The sequence below is a fragment of the Camelus ferus genome, chromosome 4 (assembly GCF_009834535.1).
Source record: "Camelus ferus isolate YT-003-E chromosome 4, BCGSAC_Cfer_1.0, whole genome shotgun sequence".
Classification (NCBI taxonomy): domain Eukaryota; kingdom Metazoa; phylum Chordata; class Mammalia; order Artiodactyla; family Camelidae; genus Camelus; species Camelus ferus.
The window spans coordinates 65795489-65819160 of record NC_045699.1 but is presented as its reverse complement, the minus strand read 5'-3'; the positions used below and the strand labels follow the sequence as shown (position 1 = coordinate 65819160).

The following is a 23672-nucleotide window of genomic DNA, read 5'->3' as shown; positions in this document are numbered from 1 at the left end:
ACCAAGGCTTGCTTTATGGGCCAGCATGTGATCAATTCTAGACAGTGTTTTGTGTGCATTTGAGAAGAATGTGCATTCTGCTACTTTCAGATGGAATGTTCTATAAATATCAATTAAGTCCACCTGGTGTAATGTGTTATTTAGGACATGAATTTCCTTATTGATTTTCTGTCTGATCTGTCAGTTGATGTAAGTGGGGTATTAAGGTCCCCCACTATTATTGTGTTATTGTTGACTTCTCCTTTTGTGTCTGTTAACAGTTGTCTTATGTTTTGAGGTGCTATTATGTTGGGTGTATATATATTTACAGTTGTTATATCTTATTCTTGGATTGATCCCTTGAGCATTATGTAGTGTCCTTCTTTGTCTCTTGTAACAGTCTTTATTTTAAAATCTGTGTTGTCTGATACAAGTATTGCTACTCCAGCCTTATTTTGATTTCCATTGGCATGGAATATCTTTTTCCATCCCCTCACCTACACTTGTATGTGTCTCGAGCTCTGAAGTGGATCTCTTGTAGGCAGCATATATATGGGTCTTCTTTTTATATGCATTTAGCCAGTCTCTGTCTTTTGGTCGGAGTGTTTAATCCACTTACATTTAAGGTAATTATTGATACTTATGTTCTTATTGTCATTTTGTTCATTGTTTTGGGTTTGTTTCTGTAGGTCTTTTTTTTTCTTTCTCTTTGTTCTCTTCTCTTGTCATTTGACGACTGTAGAGTTACATTTGGACTCTTCTTTTTATGTGTGTGTATCTATTATAGATTTTTGGTTTGTGGTTACCATGAGGTTTTGTTACAGAAATATACACACACACACCATTATTTTCAGTTGCTGATACTTTAATTTCAGGTATGTTTTAGATACCCTGCATTTGTACCCTCCTCCTTCACAATTACTTTTCTTGTTTCTAGTTTTGGCTTTCTCTTTTTTACCTACAAAAGTTCCTTTAACATTTGTTGGGAAGCTGATTTTGTGGTGCTTAATTCTTTTAGCTTTTGCTTAACAGTGAACCTTTTGATTTCTCCGTCAAATCTGAATGAGAGCCTTGCTGGGTGGAGTATTCTCAGTTGCACGTTTTTCCCTTTCATCACTAAGTATATCATGCCACTCCCTTGTGGCCTGTAGAGTTTTTGCTGAAAAATCAGCTCATAACCTTATGGGAGTTCCCTTGTATGTTATTTGTTGCTTTTCTCTTGCTGATTTTAATACTTCTCCTTATTTTTAATTTTTGTCAATTTGATTACTATGTGCCTTGATGTGTTCCTCTTTGGTTTAATCCTGTGTGGGACTCTTTGCTTCCTGGACTTAGGTGACTGTTTCCTTTCCCAAGTTAGGGAATTTTTCAGCAATTTTCTCATCAGATATTTTCTGAGGTCCTTTCTGTCTCTATTCTCTTTCTGGGACTTCTATAATGCAAATATTAGTGTGCTTCATGTTAATCTTAAACTATCCTCATTTCTGTTCATTCTTTTTCTTTTTTCTGTTCTGCTGTAGTGATTTCTGCTACTCTGTCTTCTAGCTCACTGATACATTCTTCTGCCTCATTTAGTCTCTTCTTGGTTCCTTCTAGTGTATTACTCATTTCAGTAATTGTTTTCTTCAACTATGTTTGGATGTTCTTTATATTTTCTAACTCTTTGCTAAAAACTTTGCTCTGTCCATCTATTCTTGTGCATTCTCCGATCATCTTCACAGTCATTACTCTAAACTCTTTCTCGGGTTGATTGTCTATCTCCTCATTACTTATTCTTTCTGGATTTTGTCTTGTGCCTTTGCCTGAAACGTATTCTTTTGGTGCCTCATATTGTCTAAATTCCTGTTTGTATTTTTTTGTAGGTTAGTTAAGTTCTCGACCTTGGAGAAGTGCCCCTCTGTAGGAGAAGTCCTACGCATCCCAGCAGTGCACTCTTCTCTTGTCACCCAAGAGCCAGGGTCCAGCTGATCCCAGCTGGCCTGCATTTGTGGATTTCTTCCACAGGCTTTGGGATTGTTATTCTCTTAATTCTGGTATGTGCTCCCTGGTGGATGAGGTTGGACTAGAGGCTGTACAGGATTCCTGGCAGGAAGAGTTGGTGCCTGCCTATTGCTGCATGAAGCTTGATCCTGGCACTCTGGTGGGCAGAGACATGTCTAGAGGTGGCCATGGGCTCAGGAAGTCTGCTGATGACTGGGGCTGTGTTCCTACCTTTATATTGTTTGGCTTGAAGTTTCCCAGCACTTAAGCCTATAGGCTGTTGGGTGGGGCTAGATCTTAGCGCTAATGATCCAAACAAGATGTCAGCCTCCAGCAAAGCTTATGTAGATGAACACTCCCCAGATGTCCACCACCAGCTTTTATGTCCCCAGGGTGAGCCACAGCCTCCCCCCACCCCACCAGAAGACCTTCCAAAACCAGCAGGCAGGTCTGGCCCAGGTTCCTATGAAATCACTGCCTCTGCCCTTCGTCCTGGCACATGCAAGTTTCTGTATGTGCTTCCCAAGAGAGTGAAGTCTCTATTTCCCCCAGTCCCATGGGGCTCCTGCAATTAAGCCCCTCTGGCCTTTAGAACCAGATGTTTTGAAGTCTCCTCCTCCAAATGCCAGAACCCCGGACTGTGGAGCCTGACGTGGGGCTCAGAACTTTCACTCCTGTGGGAGGGCTTCTGAAGTTTAATTATTCTCCAGCTTGTGGGTTGCCCACCCAGGGGTTATGGGGCCTGATTATATCATGAGTATGCCCTGCACCCCTCTCCCCCACTGCCATCCCAATGTGGTTCCCTCTTTATGTTTTCAGTTGAAGGTGATCTTTTTTTTTGCTAGATTCCAGTCTTATTTTCTGTTGGTCGTTTAGCAGTGGATTGTGGTTTTGTTGTAGTTGTGAGAGGAGGTGAGCTTGTGGTCCTACTACTCTGCCATCTTGACCAGAAATCACTCCTGAGCGAATCTTTTCAGGGTATGATTTCTTGGCAGGCAGGTTCTTACATTGATGTGATTTGAAACTGACCCATCTGCTAACCCAGTTAACTAACTTGAAAGAGAGGAGTTTACTACTGTATAATGTTCAGATATGAGCTCCTTCTGCCCACAAACCTGATACTAATCCCTTTGGCTAGAGTGTCATTTAAGTCCTGCAAAGATGCTTGTGTTTTGATCCAAGCAACATTACCAAGAGAAGATGCTCGACAAATCCTAGGAAAGCGTTTCCTGCAAGTCTTTGGTCTCTCTTCAGGTTGGGGGGGGGGTTCTTTATCTGCTTTCCATACTGGTTTGTCCTCATAAAGCTGAGTCCAGGGTGAGGTCTATGGAGGGTCTGCATAATTCACTACTTTTACTCCAAATGAAGGTTGATTTCCTGGAATCTGGGTGGACTTGAGGTGGGGGTGAGGGGACAGGAGAGAGAAGTGATACAATTCACCAAATGGGAATCCTTCCCTTTTTACCTGACATCTGGTTTTATTTCTTCATTTGGCTTTATTTGGAAACCTTATCAAAAAGCAAAATTCTTTGGGATACAATTAAGCTGAGCAATACAGCTGCACAACTCAGCTATCACTCACTCCAGGAAGCATTTCCAGACTTTTTGTTCAGTTCATCAAATAATCAAATATATACTAGGAACCAAGAACAATGGTGAGCTGCTCCTACCCCAAGTGAAATAAGGACATCTCTTCTGAGCACACCTTATATTTTGCCTTCCCTCTTCTAAAATATATATATATATATTTCTCTCCCACTGGTTTGAGCTCCTCAAGGGTAGTTGTCTTGACTCACTCACCTCTAGCTTGGCATGAACAGGAATTGCTTATTGTTGACCTGCTCAGTATGCTGAATTCTTTGTCTCTAATTCTGGACCAAAGAAGGGAGAATGGTCTTTGTTTAAAATCACTTTACTGAGATATGATTAACAAGTTTAATGTATACAATATGATGAGTTTATAGACAAGTATACACCTGTAAAACCATCATTAAAATCTATGCCATAAACTTACCCATCACTTCCAAAAGTCTCCTCCTGCCTTCTTATTTATTATTAGTATTAGTATTTGTGATAAGAACATTTCACGTAAGATCCTACCTTCTTGGCAAAATTTTAGGTACACAATACAGTATTGTTAACTATAAGCATTATGCTGTACAGTAGATCTCTAGGGCTTACTCACCTTGTATATCCAGAACTTTGTTCCCTTTGACTAGTACTTCCTGCTTACCCCTTCCCACTCTTCCCAGCCCCTGGCAACCACCATTCCATGGGAGAGAGCCTTTGATGGCTGCTACGGGTTTCCTCTCCTGCATTCGTGTCTGAGCATGTACTGTCTCACTAAGGGCTTGAGGACAAAGCTTCTGTGGTGAACCTAACTCACTGTGCTTAGGAGTAAAGAAAATAATAATTATTGCTAAGTTTGCTGGGCCCATGATAGGTACTTAATAATGTGATAAGTATTTTACATATATTCTCAACCAAAATAGCCTGATTCCCCCCCCCCCTTTTTTTTGTAAGGAAAGTGAGCCATAGAGAGATGAAGAAACTGTTTTGTACTATGGAATCTTTAACCTCAAAAGCCCACTATATCAGGACAGAAATAGACTCATAGACATAGAATACAGACTTGTGGTTGCCAGGGGGGTGGAGGGTGGGAAGGGATAGACTGGGATTTCAAAATTGTAGAATAGATAAACAAGATTATACTGTATAACACAGGGAATCACAGAGGAAAAAATATGATAATGAGTGTGTATATGTCCATGTATGACTGAAAAATTGTGCTGAACACTAGAATTTGACCCAACATTGTAAAATGATTATAAATCAATAAAAAATGTTTTAAAAAAAAGCCCACTATATCTGCCTCCTTCTTCCCCTTCCCTGCAGTAAGTTTGAATGAATGCTAAGACTGAAGGGTGCAGGAAGGAGACATTTCCAGGTGGTACCCCAAAATAGCACTCTAAACTGAGATTCAAACTTGGGGTCAAAAGCACATCTCCCCTCAGTTTGGTCTTGGTCTCATTAAAATGTCCAATTAGATAAAGTAATCTGCCCTGTTATCTTCCACAAGATGGCAAGGTTTTTTCCAACTCTTTTAGTTTACTTATGAATTACCTACCTCCCATTCTCCCACAGAATGATCAGTGTCCTGAGTCATCTGCCTCCATCAGTGAGGTTAACCGTGTGCTTAAGGTACTACCACATGGCCTCTCAGAATAATTTGATGAGAAATATAGCCCAGTGTATGAGGTGGGCACTTGTATACTTTTGATATACTTTATTCTGGTGGATATTTTGGCAGTACATATGAAAAATTTAAATGTGCATAGATTGACTTAGTTAACCACTTCTGGCAAGTATGTCCTGAGAAACTAATCTGAATCAACAAGTCATGTAAAGTTTTTTGTCATAGTTGTTAAAATATTGAAAAATTTGAAGCAGCTCAACTGTCCAGTAAAGTACTGTTTAAATTATGCAACATCCATTAATGGAATACTTTGCTGCTGTTAAATAGAAACTTTATAAACAATAATTATTAAATATATTATTATATAATACATATTTAGTATAGAATACATTATATAATATGATATGTATTTGTTAAAGATGATACAGTCTTTAAATATTTAAATAATATTTGACAGCATTGGAGAATATAATATACTGAGTAAAAAAGAGAGAAAATCATGTGCAATATGTTGACTTGAGTGAAAAAATTAAAAGTATATGTACACACAGAGGAAAACAAAGATGGCAGGAAGTACACCAAACTGTGACTAATATTAATTGTGGTTCTTTTTAGGTAGTGGGATTAAAAGTGTTTTTCTTCTTTATATTTTTTCCTGCTGAACACATATTACTTTATAATAAGAAAAGAAATACTGTTCTGAATAATATTAACCAGAAGTTTATTGATAATTTACTGTATGCCAGGCATTGTGTTGAACAGTTTCTGTAATTTTTAACTCTTTTAGTTCTTGCAGAGACTCTGGGATTGGGATGTAGGTACTGTTAACCCATTTTATAGATGAGGGTATTGAGACCAATGTTGTGTGGTTTTCCTAGAGTTACGTAACTAGTAAAAGTAAGATTCAAAATTTGAATCTGGGTTTAACTTCGCAACTTGCTTGCTTACCCTCTTTATTCTATTTTCTCACATTAAAAAAAAATGAAATAGTTTTGCACATGAGAGAATGAGGGTTAAGTCCAGCTCCAAGATGTACTGAAACAGCCTAAAGGGTTTATTCTCCATTGTACTGGAGTATATATCCCAGCCTCTCATATCTCTGCTGCCTTTACCCAACATGTTTAAATGTCAGGCTAGCAAAAATCTGAATTTCACAGTCCTGAATTGGAAAAAATTTAAGATTCTTCAGAGGAGAAGATGAGCAAATACAAACAGAGGCAGCATGTACTAGGAAAGTAACAGGGAAGCAATGCCCCCTTTTCCTCAACCTGCCAAGCAGTGGTAGGTTGACCCTATTGACAAGGAGATGCCCAAGGCCCACTGGGGTTAGACAGGCTGCCAGTGGGAGAGTGAGGGTGCAAACCTGATGGCCCTGGAGTCTGCTAAATTCTCTCACGGACGTGTGAACATAGCATTGTGTTATATTGCTAAAGATAATTTCAGATACTTTGATCTGTGTACTTATTTTTATTTAATGAATAACTCTGTGGAGTAACTGTTCCGTTTAACAGAGATAGAAGCTGAACTCAGAGAATTGATGGTACCTCGCCCAAATTTGTAAAAGTAGTGCAAGTTGTGTAGTGGTATTTAATTCCAAAGTATCTAATTTCAGGCTGCCTCTAATTTTAGTTAGCTCTTTTTATAGAATTATGGATTCCTTGGAAGCATAGGCCTTTTAATTTTTTTTAAATTCATCAAACATGAATCAAATACAGTCAACTCTCTGTATCAGCAGATTCCACATTCATGGATTCAATCAATCATAGGTCAGAAATATTAAACATTTTTAAAATTCCAGAAAGTTCCAAAAAGTAAAACATGAATTTGCTGCCTACTAGCAACTATTTACATAGCATTTACAGTGTATTGGGTATTGTAAGTAGAGCTGATTTGAAGTATACAGGAGGATGTGCATAAGTGATATGCAAATACTCTACCATTTTATGTAAGGGATTTGAACTTGAGCATCTATGGATTTTGGTATCCCTAGAGGTCCTGGAATTAACCCCTGTGGATGCCTAAAGACCAAGTGTACCCATTTTGTGCCAGGTTCTGTGATAGGTACCAACAATACAAAGATGAACCAGGTTATTTCCCTATCTTTGAAATACTCACAGATTGATGAGCAGGCAGGTGTGTGCAAAGGAATGGAACTGTGGAACTTCATAGAACTGGAACCTTTAAGGCAGGTAAGAATTAGAGATTTCTTGGAAGATGTAATGTCTGAATTAGCTGAGAATTAAATAAATAATGGAAACTAGCCAGGCAAAAGGAACAGTGCATGCAAACGCACATTTGGGAAACTGCAAATAAGACCATTTGTTGAGCGCACTAGGAATATGAGAAAGGAAAATGAATAGGTTGACAAGAGGCTCGATCAGAACCTTGTAAGCTTAGGAAGGTGCTTTATTCTAAGATAAATGCCACATTTTTAAATGGGAGGATCATAGATTTGAGTTTTAGAAAGCAGCCAGAGTGAAGAATGGATTTGGGAGGAGTCGGGGTAGAAAGATAGGAAAAAAATAGGAGCTAACAAGATAGACCTATAAGAAAGCTCTTGAAATAAGCCAGATGAGAGATAACAGTGACCAAGAATAGGACAGTGGAGATGCAAATAAATATATGGATTCAGGAGTTTTATTTGTTTTACTTTATGCTATTAGGTTTTTATATGTACATAGAAATATAATGAGTCTATGTACTCAGCCTCAACAATAGTCATCACCCAGTGGCTAATCCTATCCCACCCATATCTTTACCTCCCCACCCACTTCCATGTTATTTTGAAGCAAATCTCAGGTATCATATCATTTCATCCATAAATATTCTAGTATGTGTCTCTACAAGATTTTCTAATCTTTATATTTCTCCTCCATCTCTTTTCCCCTTCTCATTTAATTTAAGAGATTGTGATTTGTCTTGGTTAATTTACAGCAGCCCAGATTTTGCTGATTGCATCCATCTGATGTAGATGCATACGTTCCTCTGAACATATGGTTTTGTCGTTCTTTGAATCTAGAGGCTTGATCACCTTCAGGTTCAACTTTTTGAGCAAGACTTCTTCATGGAGATGTTGAGTTCTTCCATCAGAATATATATACTGTCTTGTTCTTTTTGTTATTTAAGTAGCTGTTGATAATGTCTAGGCCCCATTACTTCACAATAACATTCTAATTCCAGTATTTCTTCTTCATTTATTAGCTAGAATGTTTCTATAAAGAGAAATTTCCCTTTTGCTGCTGATTACCCTGTGGTATATCTCATTTAGGCGAGGCAGGGTAAATACTTGATTCTTTCTCTTTAGTATAATAATTTTTAAAATGCTGTGTTAATTCCCTAGCATCCTTCAGTGGTGACAAAATTTTAGTCATTAAGTCATGTGTTTCAGTTAATTGTAATTATTCTTTTTTAAAAGATAATCAAATTGTCTCATCTTTCGTTAGAGAGCAGCTGATTCAGCAGCTTTTGAGGAGACAGGAAAAGCAGAAATGATGATAGGGTTGAATGTGGGTGAGGCTAAAGGGGAGAAAGGAGTCAAGGAGAGTCCCAGGGTGGTTGAGGCTGTTCACTCAAACAGGAAGCTGAGAAAGAAGAGCAGGTTTTAAAGGGTGGACATGCCTGGACTTGTCAGATGCCTATGATAGATGCATCTAGGTAGAGCTGCCCAGGAGGCAGTTGGATATCAAGATGTGAGGCTTAGGGGAGCAATCCATGACTCCAGGATCCAGGATATGGCTCAGTCACTATGTGTAGTTGACTCAGATTGCAATTATGTATGCTATATCTTATTTGATAAAAAATCAGTCTGTTTGCCAGCTGAAGCTAGACTTTACCCTAAAGTAAGATTATTAAGCCCCTGTTGCCTTCTCTTTTCCTTGTGCTTATCTCTGTAGAGTCAGGTTCAATCCCTAGGAGAGTAGGAAAGTCAGAGTTGGTTATAGGTAGGATTGCCACTTGGCCGGTTTACAACCGGTCCTGTTGGTTTTCAGATTTATTACACCCAATCCCTCAATTAGAGGAGAGCTCTGTGTATGGGTAGGATTTACTGGAGTTGGAATTAAGACCAGGTGAACTGGTTCTAGCTTTGCAGGAATGGCCTAGGGCAGTCTTTTTGTGAATATGTGTATTCCTGAAGGATTTTCTTTCCCTCTCCCATGTTCCTGCTTTTTGAAGCAACTTCTTCCCTTTCTTCCTTCCTCTGGTCAACAAATATTCACTGATTACCTGCTTTGTGTCAGGCCCTCATGATAAAACAGTGAACAAGAATAGAGAGCATAGTCCCTGCCTTCATATAGCCTGGGAATCTAGCAGGAGATAAAAGTATGTGTTATATATGTTAATCAAAAGATCACCAGCAGCATATGATTCCATCCTAATACAGGAACTCAGTAAATAGAACATATTGGTCAGAAATCTTTTATCACCAGTGCTGGGTCTTCATTATTGGAAGATCAGTGTCCAGTAGGTTTACAAATGAGAAAATATATATAAAACAAAGGACCTGACACATAGGGACTCTGAAATGGAGTTTGTCTAGAGGGAAAAAACCTCTTCTGAAGTAAGATGAAAGAGTTAGAAAATGTGAAAATGAAGTAGAATATGAATACACCATTAAGTTTAATAAAAGAACTGAACACTACCTATCCACCTACATAACACACATACCAAAAACCTTCTAATTGCTTTAGCATATTATTAATGCCTTCTATATGATATACGCTAATCCAAGGCTGGGCTCTGGAATTACCAAAGCTTGACTCTTTGGGGTTATATTCAGATAATAAGGAAGATACAACTACAAAATAAAAACACTAGGTGACTTGTATTATTATGGTATATTTTTAGGGATCCAGGCAGCATGAAAGAAGGGTGTGGTTTGATCCTGACTTGAGGGCTGGGAAGATGGAGTCTTGGAATACCTCACAGTGGAGGTGATACTTAAATTGAGTCCAGAAAGATGAGTAAGTGGTAGTGGAAGCCATAAGGAAGCAGCAAGAGTAGTTATTTCAGGCAGATGTTACAGTTCAGCAAACTTGGAATACAGGTGGGTAAGTATGGCTGGAGTGATGGTTGTGTACAGGGAGTAGTGGTAAATAAAGCCAGAGACAGGGGCTGGATTGTAAGAGCGTTGGGAGTGTGGACCTTTATACTATAGGTGCCTGGGAGCCATTGACTGGACACAGTCAGATTATTCACAGTTGGAAGTTTTTGTCTTGTAGGCCTTTGTCCAGAGTCCTCACTTATACAGAACTGAGTTACTTGTAGGCAGAAATCTCTTTCTGTGTCATCTTAACTTTTTTTTCCCTCTCTGTCAGGCAAATGGATAGGTAGATAAATGAAACAGCAATAAGAAGTCAAGGCTGAGGCCAGAGTCTTTCTGGAAAGTACTGAGTTTCAAGTGGTCTTCCTTTTTAGGGGAATCAAAGGAGAAAGTCTCTCTTCCATTTGCCCTGCCCTCAAGTCTTGCTTTTTACTACTGTGATCTTTCTTACTTAATTTACATATGTTGCTTAACAGCAGTTTGAGCTATTGCTATATTCAGAGCTGCAGCATTTATTTGCATTAACCTCTGTACTTAATTGTGAAGAAGGTGTACAGGTAGGGCTGCCATATGGGATGAATAAATCCCAACTTGTACAAACTTCTCAGGAGACACAGTAGTTGGCTGTATTTGTGTTTATATACTATATGTCTTTTTCTTTTCTTTTTCTTTTCATTCAAAAGGGCTGATTTATTCATACTATAATCAGTTCTTAATTGTGATACTTTAAAAATCCATGTACAACATCTTGACTGGGGAATTACGGAGATTTTTTGATGGAGGCCTCACTCTTTCTAGGTCTCCAATTTGTGGGTGGGAAACTGATCTAATCAAATACCCTACTCATATTTAAATTTAGTTATCTCAAAAATGACTTTTTCAGGTGATTTGTTCAAATCACAATCCAGGCAAGGTACATACATTGCATTTGGTTGTTACATGTAAGACTATTCTTAAATCACACCCTGTAGTCTTTTCTTCCATTGCCAATCATATTACTCTTCAGCAAACAGGTTTCATTCCTGACTCTATAGCATAGGCATCAAATTTTTTGAGATCTTCCCGGTTCTACCTATTCTTTCAGTTCCTGAAATACTTTTCCTACCTGTATGCTTGTGGAACACCAAGGTTCAGCTCAAATGTAAAGCCCTCTCTGTGGCATCCCACTCCAATCCAATGAATTGTTCCTTCATGTATCTCCCTGACACTTACTACCTTCCCCTGTTATAGCACTCATACCATCATATTGTCAGGTGTCTGTTTAGTGTGTTTGCACTATAAGTGGGTACATGTGGAATGGTGGAAAATGAGGCTGGATAGATCAGCAGTTGGTGAGCACCTCTCAGGTAAGGATCACATAATATTCATAAGTGTCACTTCAGCCAGCATAGTGCCATCTCATGGGAGACACTCAGCAAATTCTTGTAGGGGTGAAAAACCCCAGTTTCTATAATATTTTTAGTTTGTAGCTCTGAGTTGGGTTTTTGTTTGTTTGTTTTCTGAACTATGGATTCTCCTTTCCAATTCCAGGAATAGATTGCAAAACTGGAAATCATCAAAGTATGCTCTTTGTTGCTCGTGTTCTTTTTCTGAACTCAGGAGGTTTGCTTGTTGGTCCCAGATAGTATGGACTTCATTTGACTATGTTTCATTATTCCTTTTTAGTTGAATTAAACTCCTTTGCTTGTCATAAGGAATGTCTGCGTCAAGGATCTGACAGATGAGAGCCAGAGACCTTGGGCTTTTGTTTTTTGTGGTTTGCAAGGTTAGAAAGGAATTTAAAATATTTTCTGCATATTTCTGTTTTTCTGAAATGGATAGAGGTTTTCTAACTAGTCCCTCTCCATCATATGATTACATGGCTTTCATTTTGCATCAGACTTTGATTGAAACTTCTTAAAAACAAATAAGGCCGAAACGATTCCAATGATTGTGTGGCCACTAGAATTGCTACCTTTTGTTTTACTTTGAAGGATAAATGTATTACATCTTGATTACCCCCTTCAGCTTCAAGCTCTGCCCTCTTCTTTGAAAGCTACCTCTTCTTTGAATAAACATGGGAAATGTTTTTGAATAGTAATGTCTAAAAAGAGGCTTTTTTTTTTCCTGCTCAAGATGTGTGGTATAGTGGAGGAAATGAGGGACTAGGATATTTGTATTTCTTCTCAGTTGATCTGATGACTCCTGCCTTTTCCTTTCTTTGGGCCTCAGTTTCCCATCTTTAAAATGAAAGTGGAACCAGTTTCTTGCAAGGTTAATTAAGGTTCTGCCATTCATAATTTGGACTCAACTTTTGAATTATATTAGATATGCAGTATGCCCACGTTGCATGTGTTGGTTGGATGTAGAATTTTGTTCATCGACTTTTTCCTACATTACAAAGTTAGTATTAACAAATAGAAAATGTTGCTGATTTCCTATTTTCTTTTGTCCCTTTCTCACTCATAAATTCTGTTAGTCTAATCTTTTAAAATGATTTTTCTTCTCTGCGGTTGTTTATAACAATCTTATTGGGAGCCCTGGTTTAGATTTAGAACTTGTCTTTTGCATTCATGTGGTCAGTGAGGTGCGCATGTTCATGTTCTCTGCCCCTTCCTCCCAGTAGAACCTATGAAGGGCTCTCAGAAAACTTGTGGGACTGAGGATGCTGAAGAAATATGACTTTGGATATATCCGAAGATAAGACTTCGCTGTCTTAAACTATGTTAGAGATTTGTTCTCAGGCTTTTGGGCACATCATGGATTATTACTAAGACCCACCCTTAAAAATCAAGAGCTCTGCTTCAGGCTTGATATTAGGAGCTTAACTAATAACTCCCCATTTTATATTTTCCTCCAAAGTTTGGTGCAATAAAGCAAAGAGGCTTACTTACACCTCTGTTGTATGCAGGTACTGAGTTCAGATAAACCTCTGTCCTTCAGGGAAACAGCTGCCCCTTGAATGCAGCTGTTATCAATTGAATAGCTTTTTGCTGGTGGAGTTTCCCCTTGTTCAGCTTTTGCCCTCTTAGTCTATTATAGTCAGTTTACTAAATTTAAAAGAGCTCCATTAAGTTCCCCAGGGACTGAGAAGAAAATCTTTAGTAATTTCTTGTCTGGGTGGGAATGGGTTGGGAATGGGGTGTGAAAGCTGGTTGATGTGTTTGTGTTGGAGTGAGGTATGTGATGGCAGTGGCAAAATTTTTATTTTCAGGCAGACAAATTATATAGCCTTTTCTCTTCCTCTAAATCATTGGTCACTTTCTGTTTAGGCCCTGCTTTGTAAGGTGACCTTAATGCTCTTTTTGTTAGTAACAGTGGTAGCAATATTTGATATTCCATTACATGGCTGCCAAGTGACAGATTCCACTCCCACCTCCAAGAAGGGCCTCCTTTTTTCTAGAATACTGCTGTGAAATGTGCCTGGACTTCAAGTTATTCCCAAGGCAAGCCTAGAGAGAAGGGATATTTCATAGGATGAAACACTTTTCCCAGTTAAAAAAACATTTATTCCTGGCAGTTGGTCTGTCTTTGGGCCATCCTACCTTCTCAGTGGAACTTGCCTTGTTATTGCGTTCTGATATCTGAATGGATAGCTGAATGTTTGACATCATGTGTCATTAGCATATGGCTCTGATTTGCCAGCCTCTGCAGCTCTGTGGCAACGTTTGAGTATTTATACACCCGGTAGGATGCACTCTGCCCTGTGTTACTGGTATGGTTCACAAATCAAGGAGGCATAGCATAATGATTGCGTAAGATCGTAGGAGTTTTAAAGGAATGAAGCAAGAAGCTTACTTTAGAGATTTAAGGTTTTGACTGGGGGCAGGGGATGAAATTTCTAACCTTTGCTTTCTAAAAGGGTTTTACAGACCTAGTTTCCTTTCTCCACTTTATTTCAAACTAGTATGTATAACCACAGGATGAAAATTAAGGGCCAGAGTTAAAGTGAACCCTGCAAATAACTTAGAGCTCCACATTTTAATTTTCTCAGAAGAATTTGCCTTGTCATTGTTTATTATAATGACAAAAAGCAGGAGATTCCACGCCTGCCCCCTCCACATGCGTAACATGGAGTTTTTGTTTTTCCTTTCCTTTGTATCAAAGGTTTTTACTCTAAATTTTCTAATCCAGATTATAAAAGAATATAGTATAGAATAGCTCTTGAAAAAAAGAAGGGGAGAAAAAACCCCAACATACTAGAACTCTTTTAAGTTTAAATGAAAACCAACTCCTAAAATGCTGCCTTTTAATTTTAGGATCTCGGCTTTTAAAAAAAGACCAGAGGATTATTTCCTATTAAATGTTTCCATTATAGTTTTCAGAGAGATGTGGTAGGCAGTATTGAAAATAAGTCTATCAGTTCCACTTAGATAACCTTTGGTAATAAACGAACTCCATACACATTGTGACCTTAGTGCCTGAACTTTCTAATCACATGACTGGCTTGTAAACTGACCTGTGAGGATGACTGTTGTAGTCCGGGCTAAGAGAGAGAAATTGGCCAAGTGTCGGAAGGGTGGTCATCAAACTGGACTTGTCCTGTAATCTCTGTTTCTTCATGGCTGCAATAGAACTTCTCAGCAGACTCCGAGAAGCATGAAATGGAGACATGGGAAGGTAAGGGGACTGACTGTTTAAGTCTGGGCCCAAATCTAAGGTTTAGAAATTTGCTTTGAAGGTTTAGAGCAAATAGTAGCCTTGAGGGAAGTGGGAGGCAGTCTGCTCCTTTTTTGTGTTTTGGCAGAATTCAGTCAACAAGTTTTTATGTAAATAGCAACTAGCTATAAATGCTTTGGAATAAAGAAAAGCAAGGGAAAACTGTAGTAAATTGGTTGTCGTGGTTGATGTTTTTAAGAGAAAGAGCAAGAAAAAAGGAAAGAAAAAATGGATTTAAATTTTAGTGACTTGAAAAAAATCTTAAAGTTCATTTTACATCACAGTCCTTAGATAAACTTTACATTTAAAAAAATTGTTCTGTTTACCTCTTGACAGAATTTGTTTATATTTTAAATTCCCTAATCCAGTTCACCATCTGCCAAAGTCTTATTTAGTACTGTTAATTATAGATAGTATTGGGGTCATAAGGCCTTTGATAAGGCAGCCTCATTTCCTTTGGGGGAACTTAGATACTTTACGGTTTGGGGTATAAGATTAAGCCATTGCTAATTTATTTTTAAGTGGATTGTTTTTAAAATAGGTAAATTCTCTCTCTCTCTCTCTCTCTCTCTCTCTCTCTCTCTCTCTCTCTCTCTCTCTCTCTCTCTCTCTCTCTCATTAATAGCAACTGGTTAGTGTTGAATTCGCATGTTCGGAACAGGCTTTTACTTGTCTGAGAAACCCCAGTGCCCCACAACTTTATTATTTGGGCCAGGAAAGACATAGGCAGCTAAAGAAGCAGCTAGAAAATAAATCATATTATGAAAGATTTGCTCTATGTGTTTGCTGTGTTTATAAAGTGTAGAGTCTAAAAATTTGCCATAAGTTTGGTTTCTCATAAGCAAGCACTGCTGAGTTATAGCTAGAAGAGTTTCAGACACTGAGGCAGTTGGTAAATTTCTAGGAATGGTATTAATCTATGAAATAGCTTGTCTTAGGGAAACTTCCCAGCCCCTTGCAGCATGCCTAACATCTGCCATAGGCATCTTTGCTGTTTAGTTCTTATTCTGAGGACACACAAACTAGGGAAGTAGGACACTCTCTACACAAAGTCCTTCTTTATAGTAATTCTCCCTTGTGTGTTCTTCCCCAGCACTCTGTATGCCAGAATTATCTCAGTGGTTTTTATTATAAATTGACAGAAACAACGAAGTTTATAGAAACTTTTGATTACATGCAAGCCTTGTTATTTTTTTTTTTTATCTTAAAGAGTTTCCTCTCCTTCCCCTAGTAGGCACAGAAATTCTTTGTTAAACTAATCTGGATATAGTAGCTTTTCCAGAAGGGAGTAGTTTAAGAAGTAAGATTTGCTGTGGATCCATTGGAATAGGAGTTTAGGGGTAAGCAGAGATACCAGAGCCATAGTTAGATCAGTTTGGAAGGGATAGCCCATAGGATTTGGATTTTTTTTCCAACCAGTTTGAATTTCATACTGATATATAGTTCACCAGTTCTGAAAGAGAAAAAATACTTTAATAAAAAGTTCTCCCTAAATTTTTACTTAATGAAATAATGAAACTTCAGTTTTTCTTTGCTATTCAGATGTGGAAAACAGTTTACAGTGTTGAAACAAGAACTTACAAAACAAAGGAGTGAATTTTAAAATTTTCACCTGAATCATCCGTTCAGAATTCTAATAAAGCAGAATGAATTATCCCAGCTGAAGGAGGTCTTTGGAAGCTTAAAAAGTAAAATCAAACTAGTTACAAAAGCGATCAGTGAAAAATGCTACTGTAAAAAAGCGTTGCCTGGTTTTAGATATTGAGTCCTTGTCCATTTAAATTAACCTTTGTCACAGCTGGGCATACAAATGTTTTGTTTTAGTTCACAGAGGGTTAACTCTATTCAAGCTTTCACTGTGGCAGGCCTGATCTGTGGAGTCATACAATCTGGTCTTTCAGCCCTGCCAGTCGCTAGGCAGGAAGTCTTATTTCTTAAGCTATCTTTCAGAATGGGGGGTTGGGATTTGGAGAAAGGTGGGGGAAGGGCCTTGGAGCATCTGTAAGGATCAATAACAGAGAACAAGCCGCAGAGAGGCCATTGTGCACACTTCAAGATAGATGTAGCCCTTGTGCATGGCCCCTGCCTGGCAAGACAGACACCTAAAACCAAAACAATGCCACTGAATGAATTCCCTGTGAAAGTAAGATTGCTGCTTAAAAGAGAAAAATATACTTGAGCGCCCTTTTAATGTTGAGAAAATTCTCATTCCTCAGCTTGCTGGGATCCGGCAAACCCCCACTAGAAATAACTCCAAATTGATTTTTAAATGCCTTTTGTCTTCATGCTAATACTGTATTGAATTGGAGGGGGTGATCATTTTGGTCTTAGTCACGTGCATCAAAGCTCTGAGTAATCTTTTTTCTTTTTCTTTACTTCTTTCTTCCTTCCTTCTTTCTTTTTTGTTCTAATGTTTGCTTTACCGTATTGGTGTTGGAGGCATCATTAAGGGAATGAAAAAACCAAAATTTGGTTAGGATTTGGGTAACACATGTGTGAAATCCCTCCCCCAACAGCTGGTATTGGCTCTTGAAACTTCAACTGAGCTAAACCGATCCTCTTAGTGTGTATTTTGAGATCGCTTAAACCAGGCTTGTAGCCATGAAATCAACAGAAATCATAGGTCTTACATTAAAATTCACTGATGTTGTGATATGCCCCATCTTAATGCATGGATGTTAACAGGAATACCTGAGCTTGGGAAAGTGAGCAAATTCCACCAATGAAGTTACGATTGTAAAAGCACTACCAAGGTTGTTGTTCTTTTACTCTAGCCCAGATTTTCATTTTTTGAATTCCCCTTTCCCAAGCGCAACCATAACATTCCTGTTTTACTGTATTCTTTTTCAGAAGACCAAGGCAGTAATTCAGTAGGTGTTTTTATGGTGCAAATTCTTTATGGCAGTTGGAAAGAGTAATGGAGTAATTGCAGCCTCTTTTCTCCTAAACCACCAAAGTGTTGGTGACAACTGATGGTAACAGCTGTGGAAAATGGAATCATAAAGAACTTCTAATATCCTTATTCCAATTTGAAATCTTCCAGGAATAAATGCATAAGCTAACTGGGAGTCCTTAATGTGACTTGCAAATATACAAATGAAATAAGGTGGGGGGAAAGACCTGCATTTGAAATGAGCCCCAAGTTTATTTTATGATTTTTGATTTGAGGCCAGACTTATCCTTCTGGACAGTTTTGAGGCTTGAGAGAATACTTTGACACTTCATGAGATCATCCGGATATTTTAACCCATCTCTAACCTGTACACCTTTTCTGGGGGCAATTACGTATAAAAGGAAACTCTAATCATCACAGACCTCCTCGCTAGCATTGTTTTTGCCTTTCTGATACAATTCCGCATTACTCTTTAAACCAAGGGATCAGTTCTTTTAATGGGCATTTTCCAGGGAAGTACAAATATTACTAACAAAACTTGGAATTTCGGTTACCATTTATATTGTATTAAAACGGGGTATGAAACCTACCATGACCCTTTTGAACAATGTGGTCTTTAATGTGCTTTAGGGGGAGGGCCTAGTGAAGGAAAAGCCATAAAAGTCTTCAGGGTTCAAGATGAGGTTGGGATTTTAGGCCATTGCTTTTGTCATTTTCACACACAAACATCACTGCAATCATGTTTGATTTAGCATCCTTAATACAATGAGGTGGGAGAACAAAAGGATATCAGAGGCACAAGTATGGAAGCCAAACATTCCCCCTTCCCCCCAAACTTTTTCAGATCATTCTTTTCTCTCTGTGTTCCCTGCTACTGAGGTTTCTTTTTTAGCCAAGGAAATCAATCCATTTGTAAGAATCTTCTTTATGAATGGTTGATTCGGGCTTTTGAAAAATAAGCTGCTCCTCAAATTTTTTTAAGACACATGAAAAAAAGTCATGTCTCAAAGACTTGGTAAAAACACCACAATTGGGAAAAATGCATCCACTTATATTTTAAGGTTGAGGGTTTGGGGGTGTTCCCAATGCACAGCTGTTTTACATATTTTGAAAAGGCTGATAGATGTAAAGGTCATTGCTAACTCTTAACCGGGTATTGATGCTCACACTGTGATCCAAGGACCTTGCATTAATTAGGGTGAGAAGCATGGAAGGTCAGGAGTCAACTGACTGGTGGGCCTCAGTGGATTGTCATTGGGACCAATCAGAATTCCTATAGGATTTTTAGCCGTTGAAACCAAACAAAAACAAAAACAAAAACTGAAGAACAAAAACAAAACCTGCTGCTGCTTCCATGGCCTCTGAGCAGATCCCTTGGCCTGTATGGTAGGGACTGTCCCTGCTGCCAGATGGCTGATAAAAACTTGGCTGCATCCATTGCTTTGCTACAAGCTTTCCAGTGTTGGGGAAAGAACCTCAGCAACTGGCTCTGTCACTTGGCCAAGTATCTTGGCCTCTGTGAGCCTCAGTTTCCTCATATGTATGACTGAGGTGGAAATACCGATTTCCACAGGGCTGCTATAGGAATTAAATAAGAACTAAATAAACCCATTTCACAGTGCCCAGCGCGTGCCTTGTCATTGAAATGAGTTTTAAACAGTAGCAAATTTAGGGAGATTAGGAAGGAGAAGATTCTTGGGTGAGCCTGTGGCTGCTGCTATTTATATTCCAAGTAGAAAAGTCCCCAGGGAATGCCTCAGTGGGGAACAATCAGGGAAGGACCCTTTGGAAATATGAAAATCCTGTACCTACAACCAGTGAGACGAGCTGTTCGGCTTCTCCCTCCTGTTGCTGCACTAATATTCTGTTCCTGGGCTGATGAGAATGATTAGTAATGAGTGGGTCCCTGCAAAATTTGTGGCATTTTCCCACAGAGAGTCTTTTCACAGTTGTTTTAATGGAAAGAAAAAGGAGAGGGGATGGGCTTTGAGTGAGCACACAGATTAAGTCATTATTAGGAAAGGAAGGATAGTCATGTTAGTCTTATCTCCTTTCGTGTGTTTTGGGAGATAAACAGATGCCAAGATAATTGCCATGGCCATGGTTAGTAGCCCCTTCTCAGAAGCCTTACTGTAAGGATAGTAAAGTTGGGAGTTTTGTTAGCATGCTAATCATTTCCCTGCATAACTTTGAAATCTTCAGTCTCTCTGCCTTCTGCAGTTTGAGAGGATCTATCATAGGTTTACTATTCTTATCTCTGTATTTAAAATAGTAATTTGTGTAGCCAACATTCATTGAGCCCTGGAAGCACAGGTGAATCAGACATAATTTCTTACCTGAACTACAAAAAGGGAAAAATAATTTTAAAGTTGCTTAACAGATACTAACTTTATCGCTCAAAACAGTTTTTGAGGGCAGTTGCTAGGAGAGGAAGAGCATTTGGCTGCCAGAGCAGTGTTCAGAACCGCCAGTAGGATTTGTTTCCACTTTGGGGCCTGTATTTCTTTAGTGTTTTTTACTACATTTGCTAGATATTTCTTGAAATGTTTTTGCTCTTACAAATGTATGGTTCGGGTTAAAATATTCAAATATTTTTCTTAACATAGTAAAATTAGAGTCCTGGAATGCAATTGGCAAAAGCGTAGAGAGACTAAACTTCATCGCTTCTCTGTTAGAATCCTGTTCACTGTTAGCAAAAAAGTTTTCCTTCCATGAGGTTTTAGCATGTGCCCTCAGTTGCTACGGCAATCTAGTTTTGCTTTTCAAAGGAGCTGATAAGTTACAGATCACTTATTAACTATCAGCTATATTTAATTACAATTTATTAAATAACTGCTCTACAGCAAATGCATGTTTGGCCCTAAAAAAAAAAGACCATACCAGAGGTCATTTAATCCCAAAACATGAGTCTGTGGAAAGAGGAGGTGTGTAAATGAAAGTCTTGGCACTCAAAACGTGCTGGTTATGAAGTCCTGACTATTTACTGTTACTATTATAGAAACATATGTACATGTACACAGACTTGTATGCATTCATGGTTTTTGTCTTTCAAGTTTGCCATGAGATAGTTGTTAATTGCTGCTGACAAGAAAATCTACCACCCTTAACTCTTCTATTGATTAGGGGCAGGATAGGGGTAAGGTGATAATGTGCCACAATTAGTGTCTTTCCCTGTCATTGGAAATAGTCCATACCATTGTTTTAAACATACCACATTTCTAAAGGGAACTTTAAGAAATTGACCACCACGTTGTGCTGTTGGGATTCTAGGTTCCTTTTGAATATGTAGAAATTAATTCTCCTTCATCACCTCTGCTCTCATTTCCACATAACCTTTTGCAGTCATGTACACTGAAACACTTGCCATGAGGGTACTAATCTGATACTAGAGAAAAACTCCCCACCATAGGCTATGCTTTAGTTTGGAAAATTCATCATACGCTGGAAAATATTTTAACTTAGTTTCTTAGTTCTTTATTTCCACCAACCATCAGTCTAACCAAAGTAAGAGAATGATGAATGTCTAGGGAGTCTTGGGGAGTGGGGGGAAGGAGTGCTAGTTTTATGAAAGTATTGATCCAAGGCCTCAGGGAAGCAGAACCCTGATGGCTACATTAGTAAAATCACGTGACTGTAATTGTAAAAGAATGCTCATGTGCATTATTTAAGTTTCATAATTTGTGGTTTTAATGATGAGTGCAGAGAGATTCTAGCACTTCTTCTGAACATTGTTGTACATGTGAAAGTAGTTATAAAAGCACTTTTTGGCAATAGAATGTGACTGTCCAATAATGCACATGTCTGTGTTCTGGTCGTTTATACTAAATCTGGTCAGAATTCTGGATAAAGTGGCCTTATGGTAAGGCAGTGTAGCAACTACATTTTCCACCCTCCTAGAACATACGGTTTCACTTAAAGCATGCTAATTTGTCTCTCTTTCATCAGGACCTTAGAACTGGGCAGGGACCTAGGAAGCTGAGCACTGAGCTTTGAGCATTGGCATAAGGTTTCTGGGCTGGCTTACCAGTTTGTCATTTAGAGTTCTTATAAACTGTGCACTTTGATTTGCAAGTAGAGAAGCTACACTATTCATTCATCCCGCTGATATTCACTGGTGGTTGCCCTATGTTAGGTATTGAGCTATATATTATGGATATACAGGAAAAATAAGAACCTCTCCCTGCTCCGTGGAGCATACAGTCTAATCTAGGGAGATGAATAGATAAGTGCAACAGAATGTTGGAGGCACAGTGATAGTAATCCTGGAGGGTACAGAGGTAAGAGTGTTCATTTCTGCTTGGATTATCAGGTTAGGCCTCAACCAGGAAGGCATCATGACAGATTGGTCAATGTTTGCCAAGCTGCTAAAGTGGGGAAGGGTCTCCCAGGCAGAAGGAGCAGTGTGAGCAAAGGCATGACAATATGAAATAATCTGATAGAGTACAGGGTGAGTTATAAGACCCGTATACACCAGAAAGATTGGTTGATTCTAGATGCGAGGGAAACCCTAGAGAGCTTTGGTTTGTGAACGGATACCCTTACCCCTGTTGAGCAGAAGAGGACCCTCTTTACATTCCTGTCAATCCTGTCCTTGCAAATATATTGAAGAGATTAATGTACTTCACTAGAAAAGGGCACCAGTCTGCCCCAGAGCTGGAGGCCTTGGACGCTGATGCTGCTGGGGTTTAGGGAGAGCATGCTAACTTTGTTATAGATTGCCAGATATTACAGAGGGAGAGGCCTTGGTTAAATAGTTCTAATAAGTTAAAGTTATACTGTCTGTGTTCTGGGGAGTGTTCCAAAAACAGAAATGGTCTGTTGTATGTTTTTAATGAACAGAGAAAGTCTTAGGAATATCTTACCTAGACTTTTCCACAAGTTTAGACTAAAAGTTTCTTCTGGCTTTCTAGGGCAAGTTGTGTATGTTTTTACTGAGATAATCCTTGTATTTTTATTTAGAACTTGGTTAAATAGTCAATAACAGTGACCAAAGCATTATAATGTTTTTGGATAGGTAGTATTAGATACTTTGTTTTTTAATTTTTAATTTTATTTTCAAATTACACAGTAAAATTTAGGGGTTTTGAAAGGGGTGTGCAGTTCTATGAATATAGATTTGTGTGACCACCGCTATAATAAAGATAGAAAAGTTTCGTTACCCCGTGTCACCCCTCCCCCTCCAAAATAACACCTCTCCCACATGCCCTTACCTTAATCCTAACCTCCCATCAGTCACTAATCTGTTCTCTGTTACTATAATTTTATCTTCTGGACAGTGTTCTTGGAATGGACTCGCACAGTATGTAACCTTTTGCAACTGATTTCTTCACTCAATATAATGCCTTTGAGATTCATCCAGATTGTTACATTTCTCAGTAGTTCACTCTTTTTTTTTTACTAGTGAGTAGTATTCCATTGTATGTTTGTTGATTCATTCACCTCTTAAAGGACATGTGGATTATTTCCACTTGGCAGTGATTATGAATAGAGCTGCTGTAAACATTTCATGTACAAGTTTGTGTGTGATCTAACTTTTTATTTTCTGTGGTAAATAACCAGGAGTAAACTTGATGGGTCATATTTGTAAGCATATATTTAACTTTATGAGAATCTGTCAAACTTTTCCATACTGGTTGTATCATTTTGCATTCTCACTTGTAAGTGCATGAGAGTTCTAGTTGCTCCAGATCTTCACCATCACTTGGTATTGTCGTTTTTAAATTTTAGCCATTCTGTGAATAAAGAAGATGTGGTCTACATGTACAGTGGAATACTACTCAGCCATAAAAAGAGAGGTGAAATCTTGCCATTTGCAACAACTTGGATTGATCTTGAGGGTATTGTGCAAAGTGAAATAAATCCAGTGGAGAAAGACAAATACTATATGATTTCATTTGTATATGGAATACAGACAAACAAACAATAAGTGAACAGATAAAACAAAA

The 23672-nt window shown here is 38.5% G+C and overlaps 1 protein-coding gene across 3 annotated transcripts in view; it reads left to right on the top strand.

Annotated features, from left to right (window-relative positions):
* Positions 1–23672, top strand: part of NR6A1 (nuclear receptor subfamily 6 group A member 1) — a 204307-nt gene that overhangs the window by 126899 nt on the left and 53736 nt on the right. Inside the window, exon 1 of one of the 3 annotated variants that reach the window (XM_014561816.2) lies at positions 14453–14795. The exons of the other annotated variants lie outside the window; for them this stretch is intronic. Coding sequence (XP_014417302.1) covers positions 14780–14795 — 16 coding nt within the window. The 5' untranslated portion in view covers positions 14453–14779. Of the gene's footprint in view, positions 1–14452; positions 14796–23672 lie in introns of those variants that run through there. 3 annotated transcript variants of the gene reach the window in all.